This window comes from Odontesthes bonariensis, chromosome 14 (genome assembly GCF_027942865.1).
Source record: "Odontesthes bonariensis isolate fOdoBon6 chromosome 14, fOdoBon6.hap1, whole genome shotgun sequence".
Lineage (NCBI taxonomy): Eukaryota > Metazoa > Chordata > Actinopteri > Atheriniformes > Atherinopsidae > Odontesthes > Odontesthes bonariensis.
This window is the reverse complement of record NC_134519.1, coordinates 36,189,443-36,217,049: the sequence shown is the minus strand read 5'-3', so window position 1 is coordinate 36,217,049 and position 27,607 is coordinate 36,189,443. Positions and strand designations below refer to the sequence as shown.

Sequence of the window (27,607 nt, the reverse complement as noted above, 5' to 3'; positions counted from 1 at the left end):
AGGAGTGAGTGTGAGTGTGCATGGTTGTTTGTCTCGTTTGTCTCTATGTGGCCCTGCGATGGACTGGCGGCCTGTCCAGGGTGTACCCCGCCTCTCGCCCATTGACTGCTGGGATAGGCTCCAGCCCGCCCGCGACCCGATCGACGGATTCAGCGGTATAGATAATGGATGGATGGATGGATGATTTAACCGGGTAACATCTGTGAATAATTTTGAATGACACTTCTTTAACCTTATTAAGCACAAAGAATTTTTGAGGAAGAGACCAAATTTTATCCCAGCATAAATCATTTACACAACTATTCCAGTGAAAAATTACAGGAGAAGCAGATTTGATATTACATTGGAAAATAGCACGGATTTTACAATTGTTCTTGCTAGAAGATGGGTTAAACATATTTTCCCAACTGGTGAGTTGGTTACCTCAGTGAAGGGAGCATCAAGTATAGAAGCAGATGTGTTGCTTTTAAATAACATTATTACACCAGGTGGGATTGCATCAAAGATGATAGCAAATTGTTTTGGAGCTCGTGGGGAAATGGGAAACGGGAATTGTAAGAAGCTTTTATTCTGAAAGGCAAATAACTGAGCGGAAGCTAAAGTGGTTTCCTTTTCCTTTTCACATAGAACCCGGAAGAGAGTGTGCCGTTAAAGTGAAGCTGTGGTGTTGCTGTGACACGAGTTTGTGGTGTGTCTGTGTGTGTGTTGCAGTGTTCCTGAGCTAACCGGCATGATGTTGGACAGGAACAGAGTGGCCTTGGTGGCTGAAATCACCTTCAGCAGGAGGCAGCTGCCGGAGCCAGAGGACACCATTCATTGTTGCTGCTCCAGAGCCTTCGTACAGTGAGCCAAGTTTTCCCAAATCTTCTACTATATTTTCAATTCAGCTCTTCACACACTTGATTGCGCAATAGTACAAATTAAACCAGATATTATTTATAAGTCTTTCTGACTTTTCTCTTATAGATATTTGTGGTATTTGTCCAGTCCATATTTATATAGAATACAAAGAACATCTACATGTACAATTATTGCTCTTTTTTTAAATGTATGTTTTACTTAGTTTCATTTGTAATTTCCTGGCTTTATGGATTCAAATGTCAGATGGAGAATGTGGTTCAAACAGTTGAAAGCTATGATGAATGCATTTTACTGTAAAATATTAGCTGCAGTTGGACTTGAAGGCTTTCCTTCGGAGTCATCTGGAAGTACGTCTGGAATGACCACAAATGTAACTTTTGGAATGTAGTAGTGGAAAATGTTTAAAAACAGACCCTTCCATTCATGCCTTATTTAAAAAAAAGAAAAAAGAAAAAAAGACTTGATAATTCATGTTCCACATTTTCTCCGGCACCAGTCAGATTGGTTGGACATTGAGTAGCACATACTGGCCCTGGAGTGTGACCGGACAGCAGGACTCTTGGTAGATCAAGCTCAGGACTCCTAGGTGCTCATCTGCTGTTTCTGTCTGGGCCTTTTTCTGCCTTTGAACAGGGATAGAGAGCTGTATCGATCTGACAACAGACTGCTCTCCTCTGACCCAGCAAACACGGACGTCCAAGGTACTGTATGGTACACATTTCATTTTATTTACCACTCTGCACTGGGAATGAGTTGGGTTCAGAATGATCCTGGGTAGTATATGTTGTTCAAATTCCATAGCTGGCCCTGAAGAGTTTTCTGACTCTGTGACATATTCACACCGTAGGGGCATAGGGACAACGTTTTGAGATGCATTGTCCTTAAACTCACAGAAACGGAGGATGAAGAAGAGGAGGCGATCTTGGATGAAGAGACTCAGCTGATGGCTAGCATGGGTCTGCCTCTGGCTTTTGTCAGCTCCTCTGACCAGAGGCGAGCGGTAAGCCAGGCTGGTTGGGGGGGCATTCTCTTCAGCACCAAGTCTTGTTGTGCTTTGCTGCTCCTGCCATCTTAATGAATTGATAAACTCAACTGAAACATTTAGAGGACTTTCTGCTGCTATCTTTGATTATGTGACAGAGAAGGAGCTCAGACAGGAAGCCTGCCACATACTGGGAAGGCCAACCTGGAGAGGATGAGGGAGAAAAGAATCCACACATTTACAACAAAGGTAATATAATGAACTTATTGTTATTATTGATTATAGGAGTTTGTACAAATGGTTACTGAGGACAAATATCAGGGCTTGCCTAAAAGAAAAAAATAGATCAACATTTGAGCTCTCCTGGAGTACAGCCTCCTGCTGTGGTGTCTGAGGCAGAAAGAATGTTTCAAACCGTTTACTGTATTTTGTACATAAGGCACTTTGAACATTAGTAAAGCAGCAAACAACATTCTTAGGAAAGTATGTCACAGTTAAGGGCGGTTTATGGTCGGAAACCAGGTTGTCTATGTGTGTGTCGCAGTTAACGCAGACATGCCCCCCCCCCCCTTCCGCAGACACTCTGGTGCACCTCCCCAAAATTGTAACTCACCGCAGACAGTGCCGCAGATATCGTCGCAGGGAGGAGAGAAAGGAGGCCTCTGATTGGTCAACTCTACATCCGCTCTACACTATGCGTATATCCAGTTTGCTAAACGGCTAATGGTGACGCTAACCGTGCTAACCGTGACGATTCTTTCGCCTCTCTGCCAGCTCCAGTAGTAGCAATATTTCTTCTATTTCTAGATCGATCAGCTGCATCTCAATCAAAGTGCGCATTCGTCCAGTCGCCATTCTCCGGAAGAGAAACACGCCACCCACCACACCCACAATCCTAGCTTGTTCGTGATTGTCCCTCTTGCGTTGTGGCGTGGAATTAACATAGCGCAGACCGCGCTTCAAAATTAGGCATAAATCAAAAATAACTGCGTCATGTCTGCGACAAGCTCACTGCGACACACTGCTGCGAGAGTAGACACGGCCCTTAAGGGTTGCAAAGGGGTGGAAAATTTCCGGAAAGTTTCCGCTAAATTTCCATGGGAATTATGGGAACTAACTGGGAATATATTATATCCAAGCATAAATATAAACAGAAGTCATAAGAAAACATCCATACAAAATGTTTTCAACAGATATTTCAACAGATTTATTTGTAAGTAGAGTAGAACACGTTCTAATTACTTGTTTCATGGATGAACAAAAACAGGAGTGTTGGGTTCAATATTACCCATCCCCTAACCCCGCTCATTCAAAAATGCACCCCCCCCCCATCCAAAAATCTCCAAAGTCCCATTCAAAATGTTAAATGAAAAATGCCACTCTTCCTCCAAAATGTCCCATTAAACATGCAAATCTTCCTTCAAGCGATCCTCTGCATTTTTGCTCAGTCAACAGACTCTTCCTGGGCCTCATCAACATCCAACAACTTGTCCCCTTCCTCAACATCCAACTGAGTCTTCCTCTTCAGTGTCACTTTCCAGCCTTGTTGAGGATGGCTCTGTGTCAGGCTCAAAGAGCCTTAGGTTTGCGCCAATGCCAACCAGCTTTTCCACTCTCACATTTGTGAGCCTGTTGCCAACCTATGTGTGGGTGTTGCCAAACAGTGACCAGTTGCGCTCGGAGGCGGCTGATGATGGAGGCTACAGGTGCAAGGGCATCAGATTCAAGTCATGATTATGCTAAAATATACTTTCCTCAACTATATTTAAGTTCCCTAGAAGAGCCAACCTTCAATTTAGAAAATTCCCAGTTTATTCCCATAAATTCCCGTAAATTCCCATGGAAAGTTTCCGTCTTTGAAAATTCCGGGAATTTTGCAACCCTAGTCACAGTCCATCCATGTGTGTTTTCCTCTTTTGTGTTTTAGTAGCTAGCCCAGCCAGACATGCATGTTTGTCCGCGTGAATCTGTACTTTGGAAACATTTTAACCTCCTATCATTCATAAAGGTGAAGGGTAAAGTTGCATTGTAAGGGCATGGTGGCACACACACACACACACACACACACACACACACAAACAAATGTTCCAGAGTATTTACTGACACATTACATTGTCTCTCCTGACACTGTTCTAAGGACTTCACTTTGGGGCAAATGATGCCGACATTTTGTGTTCTCATGAGCCTCTTCTCCAAAAACATTCAAGAATATCTCAGGACTGTGGTGCATGTTTTCTACAAAAAAATAACAGTGTGATGTTTATGAATACATGGTTTTTTTGCTGGGGTTTCCCAAGGCTGATTGGCTGCAGGGGAGGGGTCTGACTAGGAGCGATGCAAAGACCTCAAAAGGTTGGCACCAAACAGTTAAAAGAAGAGGGGAAACTGGAGCAAGATCGGCCAAAGGCGTGCAAACTTCCAGCACTGCAAACTGCCTCGGCGGACATTGAACGTCACCTTGCTGGTGGGGATAGAGCCTGAATGCATGTGTGAGGTGGAGCGGAACCAACTCGAGTTGAGCTCACCTTCATACACAGCACGGGCTCTGGAGCCAAACTGCTTGAGAGGGTCTGGACTTCTGAGCAGTGTTTTGTTTTTGGATTTCTGCCCTATTCGTTCTTTTCGTTCTATCATCCTTTACAAACACTTTGTTCAAGCATAAGGTGGTCCATAAATATACCTGGTACCACGCTACCTTAGGCCAAGGGTCGATGATCAACTTTGTGGTTGTATCATCAGACTTACAGCAATATGCCTTGGACACTCTGACAGGACAGGCGCAGAGCTGTCAGCTGATCACCACCTGGTGGTGAGTTGGATCCATCTCCAGTAGACTTCATTACTGTAATGCTCTTTTAACTGGACTTCCCAAAAAGAGCATTAAACATCTGCAGCTCATCCAGAACGCTGCTGCTGGAGTTTTAACCCGGACTAAGAGATCTGAACACATCACAGCAGCTTTAAAATCTTTACTCTGGCTTCCAGTCAGTCACAGAATAGATTTTAAAAGCCTGCTGATGGTTTACAAATCCCAGAACGGTTTAGGCCCAAAATACATCTGTGATCTGTTCAGAGAATATAAAGCCAGCAGAGCTCTTAGATCCAAGGACTCAGGTCAGCTGGTCCAGTCCAGAGTCCAGACTAAACATGGAGAAGCAGCATTTAGCTGTTCTGCTGCAAACAAGTGGAACAAACTGCCAGTGGAGATTAAACTTTCACCAAATGGAGACATTTTTAAATCCAGGTTAAAACATTTCTGTTCTCATGTGTCTATGCATGAAATCTGCACGATATCTTTGAACTTATCTGGACTGTTGCTTGTTTTTAATCATTTTAATAAATTTCTTTCTTTCTCTTTATATTCTTTTGTGTAATTTTTAATGCTTCTTCCACTCCCAGCTGCAATGCTTTTATTTTATGTAAAGCACTTTGAATTGTTTGTACATGAAATGTGCTATATAAATAAATTTGATTAGACTGTTGGACAGACCTGGTTAGGCCAAACGGATAGTGAGGGTTAACTGTCTGATGGAGTACCCTGTCCATGAGATCTTCAGCCCACACCTCAGGAGACAGGCTGGGGTGTTGGTTCCCATTTTTAGGAAGGGTGACCAGAGAGTGTCTTCCAACTATGGGGATCACACGACTCAGCCTCCCCTTGCAAGTTTACTCCAGGATGTTGGAGAGGAGGCTCAACTATCAAACTCAGATTCAGGTGGATCAGTGTGGTTTTTGCCCAGTTTGTGTAACAGTGGACCAGATCTTCACCCCTGCAGAGCTACTGAGGGGGTCATGGGAGTTTAACTATTCTGTCTACATCTTTTATGGACTTAGAGAAAGCTTACAATCATATCCCCCGAGGAATTCTTTAGGAGATGCTGTTGGAGTATGGGAACTGGTGTGGCTTTCGTGGGCTACTCGGCTCTGTATAACCAAAGTAAGAGCTGTGTTAGCATTTTTGTCACAAACTCAAACTCACGCTCAAGATTTGGACTCTGCCAGAAGTGCCCCTTGTCACTGATCCTGTTTGTGATATTCATGGACAGGATCTCGAGGCTTAATTGTGGAGAGGAGGTCTGTTTTGGGAACCTCAGGGTTCCGTCTTTGCTTTTTGCAGATGATGTGGTTCTGTTGGCTTCTTCAAGACATGACCTTTAGCACACACTGGAGCGGTTCGCAGTTGAGTGTAAAGCAGCCAGGATGAGCTCATGGTTCTCAACCGAAAGAAGATTGAATGCTCCCTTCAGGTCAGGGACTAGTTTCTGCCTCAAGCAAAGGAGTTGATGCTTCTCATGATCTTGTTCTTAAGTGATGGAAAACTTGAGCAAGGGATGGACAGATGGATTGGGTCTTAGTCAGCAGTAATGAGGTTGCTGCTTTTCAAATTACAACAGCATCTTCCTTCCAACCCTCACGTATGGTCATAGATCTGGGTAGTGACTGAAAGAATGAGGACGCAGATACGACACGGATGCTGAGAGGACGCAGGCATGTGTGTTGCTACTTCTACAGGTTTCCACTACTCAGTTTGAACTGGTTGGTCTAGTTGGACTTTAAACAGTTGTGACTATATTTAGTTATTTTAATAACAATGGGCCTCATGCAACAACCAGTCATGCGTACGAGGGATTAAAGATGGTTTGCGCATTCACCAATTTTTTTTGTATTTTACGTTTTCTTTCAGGTACCAACAGAATTTACGAGTGATCCAGGCCTGTCATAGCAGTCACCTAAAATAGTCCGCTGTTATTCCAATCAAGTTTGCTTGACTAATGGATTGTATATTCAATTACTTTGAAGTAATCCTAAATGAATATATACATTATACCCCATAATGATGCTGACAGTATTCTGTTTGACTTAAATTATGAACGAATTGAAGGTTAATTTGACTCTGTATATAACAAGGTCAATGGGAAGTGTAACCAGCAGCTGACTTGCTACTTTTGGATGCCTTGTGTACACCATGGATTCTGCGTAATCCACAACAGTGTAGCCTCATCATCTTATGCTGCCATCAGCTGTTAAGAAACTGATTTGTGGAATACTTACCCTGACTCCAGTGCTCTGGACGTTCTGAACTACCCCGTCTGACCCCTGCTTCGTCAGAAACCCAGGAACTGCCTTGGATATCCAGATCTGCCTTATCCTTAGTCTTGCCATGGACTTTCATGTCTGCAAGCTAGCAGGCAAGCTCGAGCGCTCTTGGCCGGGTTCTCGTCTTCTGCCATAATTTTCAAAAAGTGTTCCATGGCTGAACTTTCGCAGCTCAGCATGTGCATTTCCCCAAGTTGCCTGGAGGTGATAAAATCTCTTTGTCTTCTGCGTCGCCTGACCCCTATGTGTACAGGGCTGTCTGTGGTAGATTTTGTTTTTACATTGACACAACTCCAGCTGTTCCAGCGGTTAGGTTCCATGCTCACAACCTGCCAATCTGCGACCCCTGGCCTGTGTGGACAGCACAGCTCCTGTCTCTGCACTCAATTCAATTCAATTCAATTTCAAATCGGTTTTATTTATATAGCCCCAAATCACAACATCTCAAGACTCTTCAAACCTTGGAGGTATGGGAGAGGCCCTGTGGCAGACCTAGAACACTCTGGGGGGATTATATATCCCACCTGTCCTGGGAACGCCTCGTGACCCGCCGGGTGGAGCTGAAAAGTGTTGCTGGGGGACAGGGATGTCTGGTTTTCCTTCCTGGATTTCTTGCCCCCTTGACCAACCTTTTGACAAGTGGAAGAAAATGGATGGATGGATATCATCACAGCTGAGGTCTTCTATGTTCTCAAGGCTGAAAATTACACAACCTCATTGCATTAGAAAACACAATTGCAATGGAGTTTAATCATTTTGCTGATTAGTGTAATAAAAAGAAGAGTGCTTTATGTCCTCGTGCACACTCCTTTAAATAATGATTAAATATAGACGATCTGGGGTGAATTCACTGGGAAGCTTTTCACATGCAGCTGAAACAGCTTAATGCTTGTTGCTAGCTCACCAAGCCCTGGCGATGTAGCAACAGTTTGCTTTATTTTGGACATCTGACGTCCAGGAATGGACAGTACACCTCACGACTTCCCACACTGAAACAACGTGCTTTTTTTACATGAGTGACCAGGCTGAGACTATCAATCTCATTGGGGTGGCACAGAATACGGTATGTCAGTATAATTTATATGTGTTCATTCTATTTGGCTGACTAATGCATTGTTTTTGTCTTAGGTGACGGAGCTGAGAGGGAAGTGTCTAACGCATTGGATGTTGCAGAATGGACTCAGGATGCTGGCTGGGAAACCTACTGGGGTAAGAAATGGCCCACAGAAAGTACACTCATCTTCTTGTACAGTTTTATAGGACGCTTGTTTAGTTTTTAAGAATAATACTTGTCAGTGTTTAGCCCTTTTATGGAACTTTACTTGAACTCAGACGACTAAATGAATTGGAACACATCAAACTGTTGTCCTATCTTTTTGTTATTTATCTTTTGTATACACTAAAGCTCAACACGGAGAAGTTCTGCTGTGGAGCAGCTGGGTGCAGAAACATCCCGAGGCCTGCCTGCTTTCTGCAGAGGAACCTGAAACATTTGCTGCTCCTTGGGATAACCAAGATACAAAGGTTGCTTGGGACAAGCATGCTACAGAGGCCTACTACTCATATTGGGAGCTGTACACTTATTGGTCAGCACAGGGCTGGACTACTGATCAGTCCGAGCATATTGGGAGCACTGGTGGAGAAAAAGCAGATGGGATGATTGACAGAGGCTTACCAACGGTCTCAAAAGAACAGAGCAATGGAACAACTGGAGCTGAGAACCATGAGAGAGAAACCAAAGTTGAGGCTTTGAGCGATGTGTTTGGACAGAGCTGCACGTTACAGACGGGTTGGAGCTGTGGTAGTGGAGCTGACATTGGAGGGCAGTTAGAGGGAGAGTTCTGTGGTTCTGAAGGCCCTTCTGATGGTGGGAATGATCAGAAGAGACCTGCTGCCACCCCACCACAGGACACTGCTAAACAAACAGGTAATATGCGTCACTGTCAATGTTGCACTTTGCTACAAGGGCATGCAGACTGCTTCTTACAAAATGGTATGAAAGTTGGACAATGTTTTTGCAATATGCTTGTTAAATAATGGGAACCTATGTTCAAAATGAGGTTCTTGAGTAAGAGGGAACCATTAATCTGGAACACTTCACAATGCTGATATTTCTGATAATAAATAATAATCAATACAAAGAGATACACGAGGTCCTTCATGCCAGCAGCAATAACTGTTCATAAGGAAAGCTTTTAATGATTGCTTCATTTCAAGAAAATGACTGCAAAAATACAAGTATTTATTCATTTCATTTCAGAAGTGATGATGATGCTTTATGGTGTACAAGAGCTTCCAACCAAAAGCAATATGCGTCCTAAATTAAAAAAGAAAAAATTCTACCACTGAATGTGCTTAGTGTGAGACTGAGGCAGTCCAGTTCGCTGTCCTTTATTAGGCACTAAATGTATGTGATGGAACATACTCTCTCTGTTCAGTGAGCACTGAGCATGAAGAAGTGATGATAGATTGATGTCAAGATCTACATGAACCACCCCCAGTAGCCAACGAGCAGTTTGATGTGAAGGGTGGGTTATCGCCATGTGCTGCCCACTACTCAGGTCTAGCATCCCATCCTAATCAACCAAAAAGAATTCTACAAAAAAGTATTTATCGGCTGGGACAATTCAAACCCTCAATTCTGTGTGGAAACGGCTGGATGAGCTCCAGAGCAGCAACAGTACCGAGACGGGATGTGCCTCTTTACGGGTTTTAGTTTAGGTCCTGATGTAGAGATGTAGCTACCCGCAGCTAAGAATGAGTTCCCCACCTCACCGCCAGGAGGGCATCACTCCCGTCATTACCATTTCCACCTTCCAGCGCAGCTGCAGCAGTGTTGTCTGAGCAGTAGCAGAGTGAGACTGTGGATATGAACACTGTTTTCCAAAAAAGATAACTTCACGGCATGTGTGCACTGTATCATTGCAAGAAATGCATCCTCCTTAAGCCGCTGCTTCTCCTCTTTGTTAATTAACACTTGATTCAAGGCTGCATCAGTGTACTTAACAACATCAAGCCAGTGTCGCAAAATCAATCGAGTGATGGCAGCATTGTGCGTTAGATGGACATACTGTATTCCACTGTGCCAGCTCTGTCTTACACACAAAGCCGAGGTGCCAGCTCAGACACGTACCAACGGGATGTTTCTGTATGTATGCATGGAAAGATGTTTTACTGATGTGGTCAAATGTAGAGTTAATGCTAAGTAGGGTTGCAAAATTCCCGGAATTTTCAAAGACGGAAACTTTCCATGGGAATTTACGGGAATTTATGGGAATAAACTGGGAATTTTCTAAATTGAAGGTTGGCTCTTCTAGGGAACTTAAATATAGTTGAGGAAAGTATATTTTAGCATAATCATGACTTGAATCTGATGCCCTTGCACCTGTAGCCTCCATCATCAGCCGCCTCCGAGCGCAACTGGTCACTGTTTGGCAACACCCACACATAGGTTGGCAACAGGCTCACAAATGTGAGAGTGGAAAAGCTGGTTGGCATTGGCGCAAACCTAAGGCTCTTTGAGCCTGACACAGAGCCATCCTCAACAAGGCTGGAAAGTGACACTGAAGGAAGACTCAGTTGGATGTTGAGGAAGGGGACAAGTTGTTGGATGTTGATGAGGCCCAGGAAGAGTCTGTTGACTGAGCAAAAATGCAGAGGATCGCTTGAAGGAAGATTTGCATGTTTAATGGGACATTTTGGAGGAAGAGTGGCATTTTTCATTTAACATTTTGAATGGGACTTTGGAGATTTTTGGATGGGGGGGGTGCATTTTTGAATGAGCGGGGTTAGGGGATGGGTAATATTGAACCCAACACTCCTGTTTTTGTTCATCCATGAAACAAGTAATTAGAACGTGTTCTACTCTACTTACAAATAAATCTGTTGAAATATCTGTTGAAAACATTTTGTATGGATGTTTTCTTATGACTTCTGTTTATATTTATGCTTGGATATAATATATTCCCAGTTAGTTCTCCATAATTCCCATTATTCCCATGGAAAGTTTCCAATATGGAATATATCCAAAATTCCCAAGCTTAACTTTACCGGAAATTTTCCACCCCTTTGCAACCCTAATGCTAAGTGAATTTCTGTTTGGTATTAATTGTCCTGTAATCTTTAATATCTAGTTGTTTTTTTTCTCAGATTTTCATCAAGCTACTGACATAATCACCAAACGGCATAGTTCAAGAAATAATATGTCAGAAAGAGAAGATGATGACAATGAAGACGAACACCCAAAAGGACGTGTCAAATTCAAGCGCAGGTCAGTTTATCTAACATATGGGTTGATTGTCAACAAGGTTTGGGTTCCTTCACATATTCTTTTCAGGGAATTTTCTTCCCTTTATTGAAATACAGGACTCCGACAATGAGTTGCAGCCTGCTGATGTTTTTATTTCTACATTCTTAGAATTCTGAAATCCCAGCAAGTGATGTTCCGTGCACAACTGAGCACTTAAGATCTTATGAATAAATCAGATCTAAAGGCCCTGTCACACTGTTGCGTATGAGAGAAGCGTATGAGTTGCGTATGAAAATTAATCATACGCACGAAAAGTCCTTGAAAATAAAGAATGACTAGCGTATGAGTAGCATATGAACTGCGCATGCCCAGGGTACGTTTCAACGCGCCTATTGAGAATGAGGAGTCACGTGACTCCGGTCGGCCATGTTGGCAGAAGACGCTATTGGTTGCCAGGGGCAACGCCATTAACTCAGCAGCCTTTCCACATTGCTCCATTATTGCAGTAGACGACGCGCTATCAACATCTCTCGAGACATTCATCTCGATCATGCCTCCCAAGAAGCAATCGTCGTTTGCCCGGGCCCTGGGCCGAGGAAAAGGCAAAAAAACACAAGAATCATTCTCACCCAAACCTGCTGAAATGCCTGATGCACCTGCGGCTGATGAGTTACATGCTTCTGAGCGATCAAGATCCCCAACTCCTCCTCCTGACCGCTCCCGTGAATCGTCGCCCGTCTGCCGCCTCCATCTCCGCCCGTCTGTACGGTACACCTTCATGCCAACATATGGCAATTTATGTCCAGCGTTCTCGACCTATCAGTAACGTACCTATATCGTACCTCTAGCGTATTCAGCGTATGCCTAGCGTATGCTTAGCGTATTAACCATACGCACAAAAGTTTTGAGCATGTTCAAAAATTTATTTCTGCCTCAGCGTATGCCAACGTATGCCAGCGTGCTTGAAACGTATACAACCTATGCCTAACGTTCCCCTGGCGTATGTCAGCGTATGAGTGATAATTTTTATACGCTAGTGCCATACGCAACAGTGTGACAGGGCCATTAAAGAAAGAAAACGTAAAATACGAAAAGATTGGTGAATGTGCAAATATCACGACTTAAAAACAAATCTGCGTACGAACGGTTGTTGCATGAGGCCCATTGTGAGCAAATCGACATGTAGTACAGGGAAGCCATGATCTTTGGATTGGCAGACTGCTACTGCTTGTCCTGAGCTCCAGCCCTCCTTGTGTATTATTCAGCAGCACAGAAGCACCATAAGGAACTGTGTTCTTATCTTTTCAGTACAACTGGAAATAAAAGACTATAAAAACTCTCACTTAATCTTTAGGCTTAATGAAGATGAAGAATTGTATAAATTATTATGTGTTTGCCTACAGTCATGAGCTGGATGTAGAGGAATCACCACAGCTTACACCTGAGGAGGCTTGGTGTGAACTTGGACTCAAACGCAACGTGAAGCCCCAGTAAGTCTGGTCAATAAAAATAAAAAAAACGTAATATTTGATCTCTTTTTATATAGATACACGGTATAATTTATTATATTATATATGTTATATATTTGATGAAATATACTTTTTTTTTTTTTTTTTTCAAAGATGAAAAAAAAAACATGGACATTTGCAGAGTGTCTAGGCCCATTTGAGTCTACTAAAGTTACATATGCAGGAGTGATTTAATCCCAATCATTATCTGGGTGTGGTGATCTGCATTGTAGAAGCAAGATTTTGTACAACTGAGGTCAGACAACATGTTTACATTTTTACATGCGTCTAGTTTTGTTTGGACTAACACAATATTTGTTTCATTATGGCTGTAAACTAGGGCTGTCAATTGGTTAAAATTTAATTGTAAAAATAATCACACTTTTTCGATATGCTCTAAATGCACCTTAAAGGATAAGACCGTTTTTTTGACATTGGGCCCTTGATTTCACATTATAGCATGATGTTCTACTCACCCCTGCTTGTTGTTGGTAATTTGGAGCTGTTCCGAAGATATTCGAGAGGCGTCTGGCTGCTCTCTTGAGATATTCGGCCATGAAACGGTTTCCTATGGGCAAGCTCATACAGGCACAAACTATGCTGTTTATAATTTATTAATTACTCTACACTAGAACTGATAACGTGGAGGTGCGTCGCTTACTTAAAAAAATCCGGGTTATTGTAATTTTGATTTTTTTTTGTCGTAAAGTGGGTGTTACTGACGTCATCGTCGTGCTACTGCCACAGGCAGCCCACAGACCTGCTGCCTATTTATTCATTCGGCTAAAATTCAAAATTAGTAACCCGGATTTTTTTAAGTAAGCGACGCACCTCCACGTTATCAGTGCTGGTGTAGAGTAATTAATAAATTATAAACAGCATAGTTTGTGCCTGTATGAGCTTGCCCATAGGAAACCGTTTCATGGCCGAATATCTCAAGAGAGCAGCCAGACGCCTCGCGAATATCTTCGGAACAGCTCCAAATGACAAACAACAAGCAGGGGTGAGTAGAACATCATGTTATAATGTGAAATCAAGGGCCCAATGTCAAAAAAACGGTCTTATCCTTTAAAGGGACAGTTCTTAATACACTTCTTAAAGCATATAATCACTCATGCATATTGTATTTATTCTTGCATCAATCTAAAACAAATTGTCCTGACAAAAACTCTCCAGAAAATTCTTTAGTATTCTCAAAAAAATATGGTGAAGGCTTATCATGGCAAACTCAAGCCCAGTTAGCAACAACAGAAGGATATATTGTCCTGAATTAACCATTCTTTAACATGTGGAACATTCACACTTTAAGAAAATAACCTAACACATAGTAACCATGTCTAACCTGCAGCAGGTAGAGTCCAGGCATCTCTGTTGCAAACTGCTCAGCGGGGTTTGCCTTTGGCAAGAGGGAGTGGGGATCTGTACATTAGCTGTGTATTGTTAACAAGTGAGATTTAAGACTCGACATACTCCAGTGATAAAGCATTTCACATAGACGGTAACTCCAGGTAACTTTGATCTTGTCGAGAGAACCATCTGGCAGGGTTTTAACAATGAACTTGCCATTCAATAATAATGATAATAATAATAATAAATCAAATTTGTAATGCACTTTTCATTAGCAAAAATTTCAAAGTGCTACAAAGTACAACTAAAATCAGGGATAAAATCAACATCATAAAAATCATGTGGCGGCAGAATAGGCTTGCTTAAAAAGAAAAGTCTTTAAGCCTCTTTTGAAGTCGCCCAGTGGTTGCGGAGCTCTAAGATAGACCCTTCCCTTTATCAATTTTAGCTTAAATCCACAAGATTAGGCTACATGCCGTCTTGTTTTCCACACTGCAGGGTGGATCACATTCACAGAACTTGTCTACGTTAATCTTACATCAAAAAAATGTGGCAATAAGATCAATTTCCGATGACTTATTATTTTCGCATTTATTTTGACAGCCATACTTTAAAGCTACTTTTTTTAAAACATAATAAAATCCACAAATGCCTGCTAGCATCTGGCTCTTGAGTGCAATTTTGAAAGCGTTTAATCGACTATCAGTCCTTGGCATAGAGACCAAACACATTTCCAATGTCTCACATGGAACTGTGAAACTGACAGAAACATATTGTGGACTAAAACAAATGAGATCTTTGAGGAAAAAGAAAAAAGTTTTTATTTAATTTTCATAGTTTTTTTACTTGTCATCTAGACAGATAGCTACTTTGGCTCTGTCCCCCTTTGTGGGGCTAGCGTACTTGGTTCAGGTAGAAGTATAAAACTAGCCCTAAAAAGTAATATGTAACACAATGTATAGGATGCAAAGTAATGCCATCTTTTAGCCGTCAAAGTGCTGATGATTAGCTAGTAATTGCACAATCCATTGCCATGTTTTTGCAGGTAAACCTACATTTAGAAAAAAGCAATTAAACATGCTAGTTTGTGTGTGAAAGCTGTATTGTACACATCAGTGTAAGTCACATCTCATTGTAACGCAGCACAGGCCAACAGCAGAATCTATATCTTCCAAACTCTTTTACCATTACAACAATTAATGTACATTTGTGGGGTTTTTTTGGGTTTTTTTCTACTTAGGTTTGACTGTGTGTTAAGCTTTAAAGGCAGTACAGGTTCAAAGCAGAAGCGACGTTGGACGAAGAGGGCAGTCTGCAGCATTAACAAACATACACAGCCACAGATCAACACCTCCCTCCACAAGGTACCCCTATAAACTGCTAGCTTCATGCTGTCTGTAAGAGTGGGACAGGGATTCCTGCTGAGAAAGAGAAACACAAGTTAATGACATTTTCTGCTTCCTGAAGCCAAACTGGCAGCCGGTTCCACAGAGAGGGGCCTGATAACTGAAGGCTCTGCCTCCCAAACTGGCAGCTGGTTCCACAGAGAGGGGCCTGATAACTGAAGGCTCTGCCTCCCAAACTGGCAGCTGGTTCTACAGAGAGGGGCCTGATAACTGAAGGCTCTGCCTCCCATTCTACTTTTAGAAACTCTGGGAACCTCAAGTAAACCTGCAGTTTGGGAACGAAGTGCTCTGTTAGGAAAATATCCAACTATGAAATATGATGAAGCTCGGTCATTAAGAGCTTTATATGTGAGGAGAAGAATCTTAAATTCTATTCTGAATTTCACAGAAAGCCGTTTCTAATTTTGACAATATTACAAAGATGAAAGAAGACAGTCCTAGAAACCTGTTTTATGAGTTTATTTGTAGAGCACAGTTCGTACACAAGGCAATTCAAAGTGCTTTACAGCTACATAAAATCACAAGAAGACAAATACAATCATCCCATAAAACATTAAAAATAATCATTAATTAATGAAATTAAAAGCAAAGAGTGCAGATAAAATACTTTCAGGTGTCATATGCACAGCTAAATAGAACTGTTTTCAGCCTGGATTTAAACATTGTCAGAGTTGAGGCCTGTCTCACATCTTCTGGAAGACTGTTCCAGATTTTAGGGGCATAAAACTGAAACGCAGCCTCACCTTGTTTAGTCCTGACTCTGGGCAACAGCAGGAGACCCCTCCCTGAGGCAGCAGACCCCTCCCTGAGGTTCTCAGAGCCCGAGTTGGTTCATATGGCTCTAACATGTCAGAGATGTACTTTGGCGCTTGACCGTGAAGAGACTCGTACACAAGCAGAGCTGTTTTAAAGTCTATTCTCTGAGCGACAGGAAGCCAGTGCAGAGACCTGAGCACTGGACTAATATGGTCGTATTTCCTGGTTCTAGTCAGGACTCGAGCAGCAGCGTTCTGGATGTACTGCAGCTGTCTTACAGCCCGTTTAGAGAGCCCAGTGAGCAGGCCGTTACAGTAGTCTAACCTGCTGGAGACAAACGCATGGACAGGTTCTGGTAAAAAATAGTTTCAAGGTTCCTCACTGTAGTACTAGAAGCCAAGGAAATGCCATCTAGAGTAATTCTATAACTAGACAGAGTATATCTTAGGCACTTAGGTCAAGAAGGCAACCACCTCCCTTTAGTCCGACAGGCAGATATCTTTACATCCTTCTACATGTAGTGCAGGTTTGAAAATGTCAACTCAAACTTTGAATTTGGGATTCTGTTCCTCATTGATGCATTCCTTCTCGGCCTGTAGACTTCACAAGTTTAGAATTTGGTGCAGTTACACAAGATAGAAGCAGATTTAGAAGCTGGAATATGTTTGATGAAAAGTTTTTGTCATACTGAGTGGGCACCACTTATGTATGTGATTAGAATCAAGGGCTTTATATTATATATATATATATATTATATTATTATTATTATTAGTGGTGGGCATAGATTAATTTTTTTAATCTAGATTAATCTCACTGAAATCTTGAAATTAATCTAGATTAAAATGGCTCATTCAGGGGTCCGGCAATCCGCGGGGTTCGCGGAAACAGACGTGTAAACTTTGGTTCCTATCCAAACAATAGTCGTTTAATCCTGAGACTGTTGCAATTGCCGTGTCGAGTGCTTCAATACAATAGTGTAGTAACCCCACGCATACCTTTCTCACTGCAATTAAGTTTTATTTCGGATTTATTTCGGATTTTATTTCGAATTTAGTTTCTTTTTCACAGCTGCCTCTGCTATTCCTGCTCTTCTCAGGTGTACCTAATGTAGTTTTACATCATTTGTAACGTGATGAATATCTTGTATAACAAATTGTAAATAACAAAACGTTTATTCGTGTCCCTGCCCTCACTTTCCTCATGTTTTTTTCCGCGGGGGTGCAGCACTAGCCTGGGCGAAAGCCGACTGTTGACTCCGTCAAACAGTCTGGGAAAACCCAAGAGGAATCCGTTTCCATGGAGGGCGGGACCTTACCCAGCAACTTAAATTCATTGGAGTAACGGAGTTCCCTTAACCAATCATAATGTTTAGAAATGACGTTGTTATGTGCCGAGGTTCATGCTTACTCTCGCGAGGCTCTAGCTAGCGAATCACGCTTCCCACATCCGCTTTCATTATACCGGTACCATTTGATAAATCAAACTTTTCCCAAAGCCAGTTGGAAGGAGAGCTACGACATCCTTGCCACTAACAAAATTGACGAGGCATTCCTCTTGCTCTCGTTTTAATTGTGTAATGATCTCCAGAGTTGAGACAACTTCATGGATAGCTTCTAGCGTTCTTCCGTCGCCATGTTTATTTCCGCTGCGGTTGAACTACAGTTATATGGACTACAATGGACTCCGCGCGTGAGTTCTGCGTCACCACTCGCAACTGTTTGCTGATTGGCAAAACACTGAGCGAACCGAGGTAGGGGGATTTGGCCAGACTATGTGCGGAGCCAAAATCTTTGGGCGGAAGTACGTAGGATGGCGTCGCCAGGCTAGTGCTGCACAGCCGCGGGGCCTTTAAGAATTGAACATTCTAAATGTGACGTCACGAGCTACCAAAGCAAATTCTCAAGCGAAGCTTCTCCAGCGAGGTCGCTCTTGGTGAACACGCAGCATTAGGGCAGACCAGCTTATTCACATGCATGGCTCCAGCAGTTTCTCTAGCTTCGCCAACTTCTCATATTCAGCACTTGTTGGGAGGGCCAGGTGGTGCTGCTGTTGAGATAGCGTTGTGTGCAGTGCGTCTCTGTTGCGCCACACGCGCAGTATCCTCCCTGCGGCCACCATATTAGGAGCGCTGTCTGTTCCAACAGAGCAGATTTTGTCAACTATCCCCCACAGATTAGTGACCTCCATAAACTGCCTAGCACAGGCTTCTGCAAAGTGGCGTTCTTCTGTTTTAATCACACCTAACGGCAGACAAAGTACATCAGCCCACACCCGAGCTAAAATATCAAGGTAAAAGTCATCACAGTTTGCTTACCTATTTTGACCCAGTTCCCAACCCAACTTTGAGAATAGATTAACGGCGATATTTTTTATATCGCCCGATAAGACTCTCAAATTATCGCAGCACGTTAACGCCGATAACGGCCCACCACTAATTATTATATTTATTCAAATAACAGAGGTAAAGTGACGCTGATTCTCAGAAATTACCCAGTATGTGTCCATCCCACTGGAAGTGACATGCAGCTCCACACATAATATTTATAGATGAAATCAAACAAAAGGATTGGTCATATCTGCAAATATCTTGTGTTTTGCCCAAATCATTTTTTTTTTATCAATAATGCAGTCAAGAGGAAAATAATATATTTTATTAAAGTTGATTCAAGCAGTGCTCTATTTTCCTCTTGGAGCACCAGTGCTGCGGGTGGAAAAAGTTTGTCTGGAGGTGTTTATCAAAGACATTTTCTACCTCTTCATTTCCCCTCCGTGGTATTAAAGATCAACATCACATATGTGGTCTCGGTCTCGAGTTGGTGGTTTTAGTATCATGACAACTCTAGTGAATACACAATTCATGCATTCACACTGTAGGTTGCAAAAAAAATGTAAACCTATTGACGAGTGGCACCTACATTAGTCAACTGGAGTCGAGAAAACTCATCTGGAGCTCAATGAAGTCAGACTGGACATCACAGTTCCATGTGAGCCTGCTGTTCTGTTAATATGAGCACTGTTAGTGGTTTTATTTGTTTTTCTTTTGTTTCCGCATGTCTGTATGCCTGTATGAATGTATGCATGTGTGCACATTTGTATGTGTGTATGTGTCCTCCTTGTTTCTTCCTTTTCTCTTTCTCTGATATGTTCTACATAAAAATTACAAGTGCAATTATTGTATAATTTAAGTTCTTGGAAAAATTTAATAAAACCATTTTTCTTTTTTTAAAAACAAACAAACAAAAAACATCCTCATAAGATGAAAGTAGCATGAGAGACCATCCATCTTTGGAATGCTAAATGGATCTCTATCTGTTTCCAGGTACAAAACTTCCTTGAGAAGGTTCAGAAGGATGCACAGATGAGTCAGTTTGACCAATGTGAGGAGGGAGGAGGAAGCATCCCGACAGAAGAGCCCGAATTTCCGGCAGAAATGACACGAGACGAAGAGAAGAAGAGAAGAAAGGAGTTGGAGAGCACTAAGAGAGAAAACGAAAAGGCCGTTGAAGAAGAGGGTTCTGAATCTGGGTCCAGTTTAGATGCAACAGCCATGACCAACACTGATTGCAACACTACCTGCACCTTTGCCACCACGTCTGTGGAAGGTGAGAGGGAGGAGGCTCAAGAAGAGCATCCAGGGAGAGCGCTCGCACGTCTACAGATGCCGGACTTCCTCCTATCTGAAGCACCTGAAGGTAAGACTGCCACACGGTAATGATGGGATGGGCTTTTCTTTGCAGAAATGAGGCTACTCAGCTGAAATTTGGTGCACTCTAATAATCAATCATGTGTATTTCTGTGAAGGGTTGAATGTGAAGAAGCCAAAGAAGAGCATTAAGAGGAGAAAGAAACAGCAGGTTCCAGCAGAGATGGCAGCTGACTCTGAACTTGCTAAATACTGGGCTCAGCGCTACAGACTGTTCTCTCGCTTTGATGACGGGATCAGGCTGGATCGAGGTCAGTCTACATGTTTTGCTCACATAAGACTCTGTAATGTTCTAAAAAGCGAATAAATACATTTGATCCACAGGCCTGGATGGGGTTTATTTTCAGCCCTATCCCTGTTTTACATGTTCACACACAGGGCTGTAACAGTCCCTGGGGGGGCTTTCATCACTCTATTAACACACGATTCACTAAAGTGAACACGTGTGTATGACAAAATGTGTTGATCGGACATCCACAAAGAACACTTGGGTTATACCTGGTAACTTTCATGTGGATAACTCCAGCAACATTTGTTTGCAGTCTATCATACAAGCATGTTGAGGACATTCTTTTTGTCTTACATTGATTTGATTTGCTCCCTGTAGCCCACAAGAGATCACAAAGGCGCCTGCTTCCACTAAAGGAATCTGATGTTGTGTTGGCTTCTTGAAAGGGTGTGGCATTCTGTGTGGAAATGTTCCCAACATCATGCCCTGTAACTGCCTTTCAGAATCTGTGGGGACACTCAAAATGAAGAGGTAGCGCTGACAAAGACAGAGTTGAGCCTTATTATTGACGAGTGGCAGAAATGCTCTGATAAGTCTTTGTAAGTAAAACTGTTGATACCTCCATTGTAGAAATATTTGAAGAGAAAGATGTCTTTAATACAGTCCAAACCAACCTTCAGAATTCTCTAATTCATGTTCTTGTTTGAGCCCTGTAAGCATCTTAGTAGTGTTTGCTCTTCAAAATGTCTTGAAAGGATATGAATACTTATAATGTCAGTTCAACAAACTGTTGAGAAACAATTGGAGTTGATATATTCTTTTCATCTTTGTTTCAATTAGTTCATGTCAACTCTGAATGTTAAGCATATGTGACTTGGTTGTGTTTTTTAATTGATTTTCGTTTCTCCCAGTGAGCTTATACATAATGATGGTGCTCTCGGAGTGAACATGACATGCGCTGGGGCCGGGTTCATCGCGCTGGGGCTGGGTTCAGTACGCTGGGGCCGGGTTCATCACGCTGGGGCTGGGTTCAGTACGCTGGGGCCGGGTTCCCGGGTTCAGCACGCTGGGGCCGGGTTCAGTACGCTGGGGCCGGGTTCAGCGCGCTGGGGCCGGGTTCAGTACGCTGAGGCCGGGTTCCCGGGTTCAGCGCGCTGGGGCCGGGTTCAGTACGCTGAGGCCGGGTTCCCGGGTTCAGCATGCTGGGGCCGGGTTCAGTGCGCTGGGGCCGGGTTCAGCGCGCTGGGGCCGGGTTCAGCGCGCTGGGGCCGGGTTCAGCGCGCTGGGGCCGGGTTCAGCGCGCTGGGGCCGGGTTCATCGCGCTGGGGCCGGGTTCAGTACGCTGGGGCTGGGTTCCCGGGTTCAGCACGCTGGGGCCGGGTTCAGCACGCTGGGGCTGGGTTCAGCGCGCTGGGGCCGGGTTCAGCGCGCTGGGGCCGGGTTCAGCGCGCTGGGGCCGGGTTCATCGCGCTGGGGCCGGGTTCCCGGGTTCAGCACGCTGGGGCCGGGTTCAGTACGCTGGGGCTGGGTTCCCGGGTTCAGCACGCTGGGGCCGGGTTCAGTACGCTGGGGCCGGGTTCAGTACGCTGGGGCCGGGTTCCTGGGTTCAGCACGCTGGGGCCGGGTTCAGTACGCTGGGGCCGGGTTCAGTACGCTGGCGCCGGGTTCAGTACGGTGGGGCCGGGTTCAGTACGCTGGGGCCGGGTTCAGTACGCTGGGGCCGGGTTCAGTACGCTGGGGCTGGGTTCAGTACGCTGGGGCCGGGTTCAGTACGCTGGGGCCGGGTTCCCGGGTTCAGCACGCTGGGGCCGGGTTCAGTACGCTGGGGCTGGGTTCCCGGGTTCAGCACGCTGGGGCTGGGTTCAGCACGCTGGGGCTGGGTTTAGCACGCTGGGGCCGGGTTCAGTACGCTGGGGCTGGGTTCAGCACGCTGGGGCCGGGTTCAGCACGCTGGGGCCGGGTTCATCGCGCTGGGGCCGGGTTCATCGCGCTGGGGCCGGGTTCAGCACGCTGGGGCCGGGTTCAGCACGCTGGGGCCGGGTTCAGTACGCTGGGGCTGGGTTCCTGGGTTCAGTACGCTGGGGCCGGGTTCCCGGGTTCAGCACGCTGGGGCCGGGTTCAGTACGCTGGGGCCGAGTTCAGTACGCTGGGGCCGGGTTCAGTACGCTGGGGCCGGGTTCCCAGGTTCAGCACGCTGGGGCCGGGTTCAGTACGCTGGGGCTGGGTTCCCGGGTTCAGTACGCTGGGGCCGGGTTCCCGGGTTCAGCACGCTGGGGCCGGGTTCAGTACGCTGGGGCCGAATTCAGTACGCTGGGGCTGGGTTCAGTACGCTGGGGCCGGGTTCCCGGGTTCAGCACGCTGGGGCCGGGTTCAGTACGCTGGGGCCGGGTTCCCAGGTTCAGCACGCTGGGGCCGGGTTCAGTACGCTGGGGCGTTGTTTTTTTTTTTTTTTTTTTTTAAGTATTTTTTGGGGCTTTTTATGCCTTTAATGTTATGATAATGAGAGAGACAGGAAGCAGGGGGCAGAGAGAGGGGGAAGACACGCAGCACAGGGCCGCTCGATGCGGGAGTCGAACCGGAGCCAGCTGCAGTGAGGACTGCAGCCTCTGTACATGGGGCGGCTGCTTAACCCACTATGCCACCGCCCCTTGTTTTTTTTAGGCATTCCTGTTTAGGTCATGGTTTATTGCTTCAAGGGGCTTAATACACTTACAACACATTACCAAAAGTATTTGGACACCCATCCAAATAATTAAATTCAGGTGTTCCAGTCACTTCCATGGCCACAGGTGTATAAACTCCAGCACCTCAGCGGGCAGACTGCTTCTACCTACATCTGTGAAAGAATGTTTCTCTCTCAGGTGAGACATTTGGGCACATTTGTTTCCACAAACTTCTATATGCTTTTGTTTGAAAAATGTGCACTTCCTTTTGTCAAGCACACATCACTTATTATTCGCTCACTTTTCACCAAAATATTCTAATGGATGCTGGAATAGAAGTCCAGGCCAGCAGGACAGACGGTCGATCCTCGGGTCATCTGTCTGCATTGTCCTCCACCCACCCAACCTGAGAAACCACACCAAGCATAATTATTTTGAGTTATGAACAGGCAGTTTGGGCCTAAATCCATCCCTTTACCCAGCCTCATGAGATGGGAAGCCCAAGTCTTCATACATCTTCTACATCTTTATGGAGACCTGGCTCCATCACAACATCACAACATCTCAGATCGATTTCTTTTTCTTTCTCCTACACCCTCACACCTGGATGATAAAAAAGATCGAAGTCCTCCGTGAGCCTCGTGTGCACTGGGGATTGAGGGGAGGTGCCTGCTTAGACCAACAGGAAATTGTTTGACTGGTATTGTATCTGTTCCAGAGGGCTGGTTCTCTGTGACCCCGGAGAGGATCGCTGAGCACATCGCTCTCAGAGTGGAAAGCAGCTTTTCGGACTCTCAGCTGGTCATAGATGCCTTCTGTGGAGTGGGAGGAAACGCCATCCAATTTGCCCTCACTGGAAAAAGAGGTACAAAAAAATGTTCAAATTCACTTCTTATGAGTGTAATACATCAGAGGGGATGACCTATACACCTTTTTCATTTTGTGCATTATGTCAAGAATGGCAAATCAAACGCAGCGTATCAGGTGATTTACATATGTGATGCCATCAGTGATGTGGAGCTCCATGTTTCCTTACATTTGTATAAATGTAACAAAGGTGTAAATGTCATAATGTCATGTTCATATGACAGGGAGTCGTTTCTCTCTCTGTGTGCCTGTGTGTGTGTGTGTGTGTGTGTGTCTCTCTCTCTCAGTCCTGGCCATTGATATAGATGCAGTGCGGCTGGACATGGCTCGACACAACGCTGCGGTTTACGGTGTCGCCGAACGGATGGACTTTGTGCAAGGCGACTTCCTCCAGCTGGCACCCCGTCTCCGTGGTGATGTCGTCTTCCTGTCACCCCCATGGGGAGGACCAGACTACCTGACTGCTGACGTGTTTGACATTAGGACCATGATGGAACCTGATGGATATCCTTTTACAGAGCAGGAGTTACATGTGAGAGCTAAAAAAAAAAAAAGGGAATACTTGTTGCATGTCTGTTGGAGGGCAGCTCAACCCATTAAAATGTACATATATGCATATACATTTTAATGAGTGTTCTCTCTCCTCTCCCTCATTTGATAGAATCATTTTCTTCCCGGTTTGTCTACTAAGATGTGAGGCATCGAGGTAAACTGAGGTTAAACTAGTTCAACTTCAACTGCGAGTTGCACTGCAATCACTACAAAAACAGATTTTTATCCAAGAGTTAAAACCACCAAACCCGCTCTCAAATATACCCAAAATTAAGTTAAAATGGAGGTTTTTGTTTCATCCTTAACTGTATACACATTTGATATTTTCAGCAAGGCCAAACAGATCTCGGAAAATATCGTGTTCTTCCTGCCTCGCAACACCGATGTGGATCAGGTATGTATGGACACGCGTTACAGTCCAACAGTGGCACCACGAACAGCTCTGTTTCCAGTAGATGTTGTAAATATGAACAGAATGAAATTATTTTTAAGATAATTTAATGTAAAATAATTCTATTTATAACTGGAAAACTCATTGGTGAAGCTGAAAGTTCTTTATTTAATCTGTATGTATAGAGTTTCCCAGTCCCTGCTGGTGAAAGTATCCCACAGCAGGATGATACTGCCACCACCGTGCTTCACTCTGGTGTTGGTGTTGGGTTTTCACCAGACATAGTTTTCCTTGCTGTCATCTGACCAGAGGACCTTCTGAATATGCTTTCCTTCTTCCTTTTCTTCTCCGCTCTTCTGTAACGCTCAGCTCTGTGGAGTGTACAGCTTATAGTGGTCCTGTGGACAGATGCACCAGCTTTCCAGCTTCTTATCAGTTACTTTTGGCCTCTTTGTTGCCCCTCTGATGAATACCCTCCTGGACCACCTTTGGTGGATGACTGACTCTAGGGTTGCAGGTTTGTTGTGCTGCCATATTCTTTCCATCTTGTTATGGTGGATTTAATGGAGCTCTGTGGTATTTTCACTTTCAGATACCTTTTATAACGCAACCCTGAATTGTACTTCTCCACAACTAAAGACTAAGAAATGGCAATAACTGACATCATAACAAACTACCAAATGGGTAGAAATGTTTTCTATACAAGAAATAAAAGTATTTTTGAAATAAAATAATTCATTTATAGATAAATCTTTTTTTCTCATTTTCTTTATATTTCCACGTTCAGTGTAGTCTTTCCTTTTGTTTGTGTAAAGTTTCCCCTTTATTTAGTTGTTCTTTAGCAGATTTATTCTTTATTGTTGCACACCTATCATCCTCCCAGCTCTCTAAGTGATGACATAATGCCATCCAGCTGGTTGTTGCTCACTTGCAGGTCACTGTTGGGAAAATGTTCCACTCACAGGATCTGAAGTGCTGAGGCTGAAACCCCTCTGCTCCAAACCTCCTGCCGACGCTGTCAGCGTGTGCTTTCTGAAAACTCTCACACCCGAATGTTCTTTCTGTTTCTTTTTTGTTTTTTAGAGATTTTTTTTAAAGATTTTTGTTTTGTGGAACAAAAGCTTAGCTTATCATTAGGAATGATGCATTGTGGAAAGCAACTGGTAGTCTATGCCAGGGGATCCCAAACTTTTCCATGCCAAGGCCCCCCAAACAGTATTAGCTTCTGGCTGGGGACCCCCTTTGCAAATCACAGACAATGCTACAAAATATGTAAAGAAACATCAACTTTTAGAAGGTATTTTCTTTCTTTTCTTCACGGACAGTAGCTCACTGTGTGAATGCAGCCTGACTAAATGCTCTTCTTTACGTCTGAAGAAGTCGACCGTTTTTTCGGACTTTGACGGATGTTTTTGTATCGAGTGACGCTGAAGTTTCGAAGGTTTTAAACACTCATTTGAGAGGGTCTCCAGACAGAGGACGCATTTCGGGCAATCGTGGCCATTTTTCTGTAAGGCTGTAAAGCCAAACTTAATGTCTGCTGCCTCATACTTTCTGATTTTAGTCGGCCAGTTCTTTCGTTCTCTTCCAAGTCAAAAATCCATCCATTTTGGCTAAGCTACCTACACGCTAGCTTGAGAACAGGCGCAAACCGCCAGGTCTACGATGTTTTGACTGGCAGCCAATCAGAAAGACAAGCATGGCAAATAACATTTCGATATAATATATTATTATAAATTGTATTTTACAATACTGATTAAAAAAATGTGACAATTTTTTATAATGATGTTTAAAAAAAATTGAATTTATTTTTTTTATTTTTGCATTTTTTTCTTATCTTCACTCCAATTTTCTGAGGTCCCCCTAGCCCCCCCTGGCGGCCCCTCAGGGGGCCGTGGCCCCCACTTTGAAAACCACTGGCCTAAGCAACCAAAGAAAATTTGCTGTCCACTTGAGGTCAGGAGATTTCCAAAAAAAGATCAAAGACATTTGTTATACCGTCAGTTTTGAGTCGCCCTCAGTAAATCCCTGGCTTCCTACATTGTCCCGCTCAGTCAGGTTAACGAATGCACAAACACTGAATAGAAAAGGGATTCTAAGGAAAATAAACTTTTCTGAATTATTACATGTGATCTAAGAAGCAGCGTTGTGACTAACAATGTTACCGGCATCCTGCTGAAAACTGAAAGCAGCGCTCATGGTATATTGCACGCGATCTGATGCCTTTATAAAGCTGAAACAGGACTTAGCAGCAGCTTGAAGGACAGACGGGACATTGTTGGGTAACAGCTCGTCTCTGTGTCCCCTCTGTCCCAGATCGCCTCTCTGGCAGGTCCGGGAGGGAAAGTGGAGGTGGAGCAGAACTTCCTCAACAACAAGCTGAAGACGGTGACCGCTTACTTCGGCGACTTGATAAAGTCAGACACTTCCTAAGTGTGGAAGAAGCATGGATTCTTTTCTCCTACTAAATGAGAATGGACCACAAATCTGCATTTCCCAGAATTCTCTATTTCTGTGAATTCATATTTTCATCTTTGCAAGGATCCAAGAAATTCAAGTGCAACAAAGTACAGTGTCTTTCTTTTTAATTTGAGTGTATGTTGGACGTTTCACTGTTGATATTTGATCTTTTTTATTGTGTTTTTAGGATGCTGTTTTAGACGGATCACTCCACATGGTGTTGAGGTTTCTTTGCAGTTTAATCTTCATTGTTCTTAATGATTGGAGACAAATTAAATGTAAAAAAAACTAATTTCGTGTCCGTCACTCTCCTCCACATCCTTTCTGTGGTGTTGCAAAGGTGTTGAGGTACAGTTGGGTAATCAAACATTTCTGAAGCTCCTGTATTTGGCCTGGTTTATAGTGTTCAGAAACTGATGAGGACTTCTGGAAAGATGACTGCACTCCAGTCATCTGACCAGACTGGGATTTAGGTCTGCAGCACGGAAACTTCAGAGCTTTCAGGATTGTTCTCCAAAAACGGCTTTAGATACTTT

The 27,607-nt window shown here is 43.9% G+C and overlaps 1 protein-coding gene across 1 annotated transcript; it reads left to right on the top strand.

The window, feature by feature from the left end:
- The first annotated feature begins 636 nt into the window (after positions 1–636).
- On the top strand, positions 637–27,363 carry tgs1 (trimethylguanosine synthase 1). The gene is made up of 15 exons (XM_075484199.1): positions 637–843; positions 1,495–1,562; positions 1,755–1,861; positions 2,002–2,092; positions 8,069–8,149; positions 8,346–8,867; positions 11,090–11,210; positions 12,593–12,679; positions 15,285–15,408; positions 19,526–19,898; positions 20,008–20,160; positions 23,520–23,666; positions 23,956–24,174; positions 24,538–24,614; positions 26,928–27,363. The coding sequence occupies exons 1-15, from the start codon at positions 731–733 to the stop codon at positions 27,042–27,044; spliced, it is 2,400 nt and encodes a 799-aa protein (XP_075340314.1). The 5' UTR covers positions 637–730; the 3' UTR covers positions 27,045–27,363.
- The last annotated feature ends 244 nt before the right edge of the window (positions 27,364–27,607 follow it).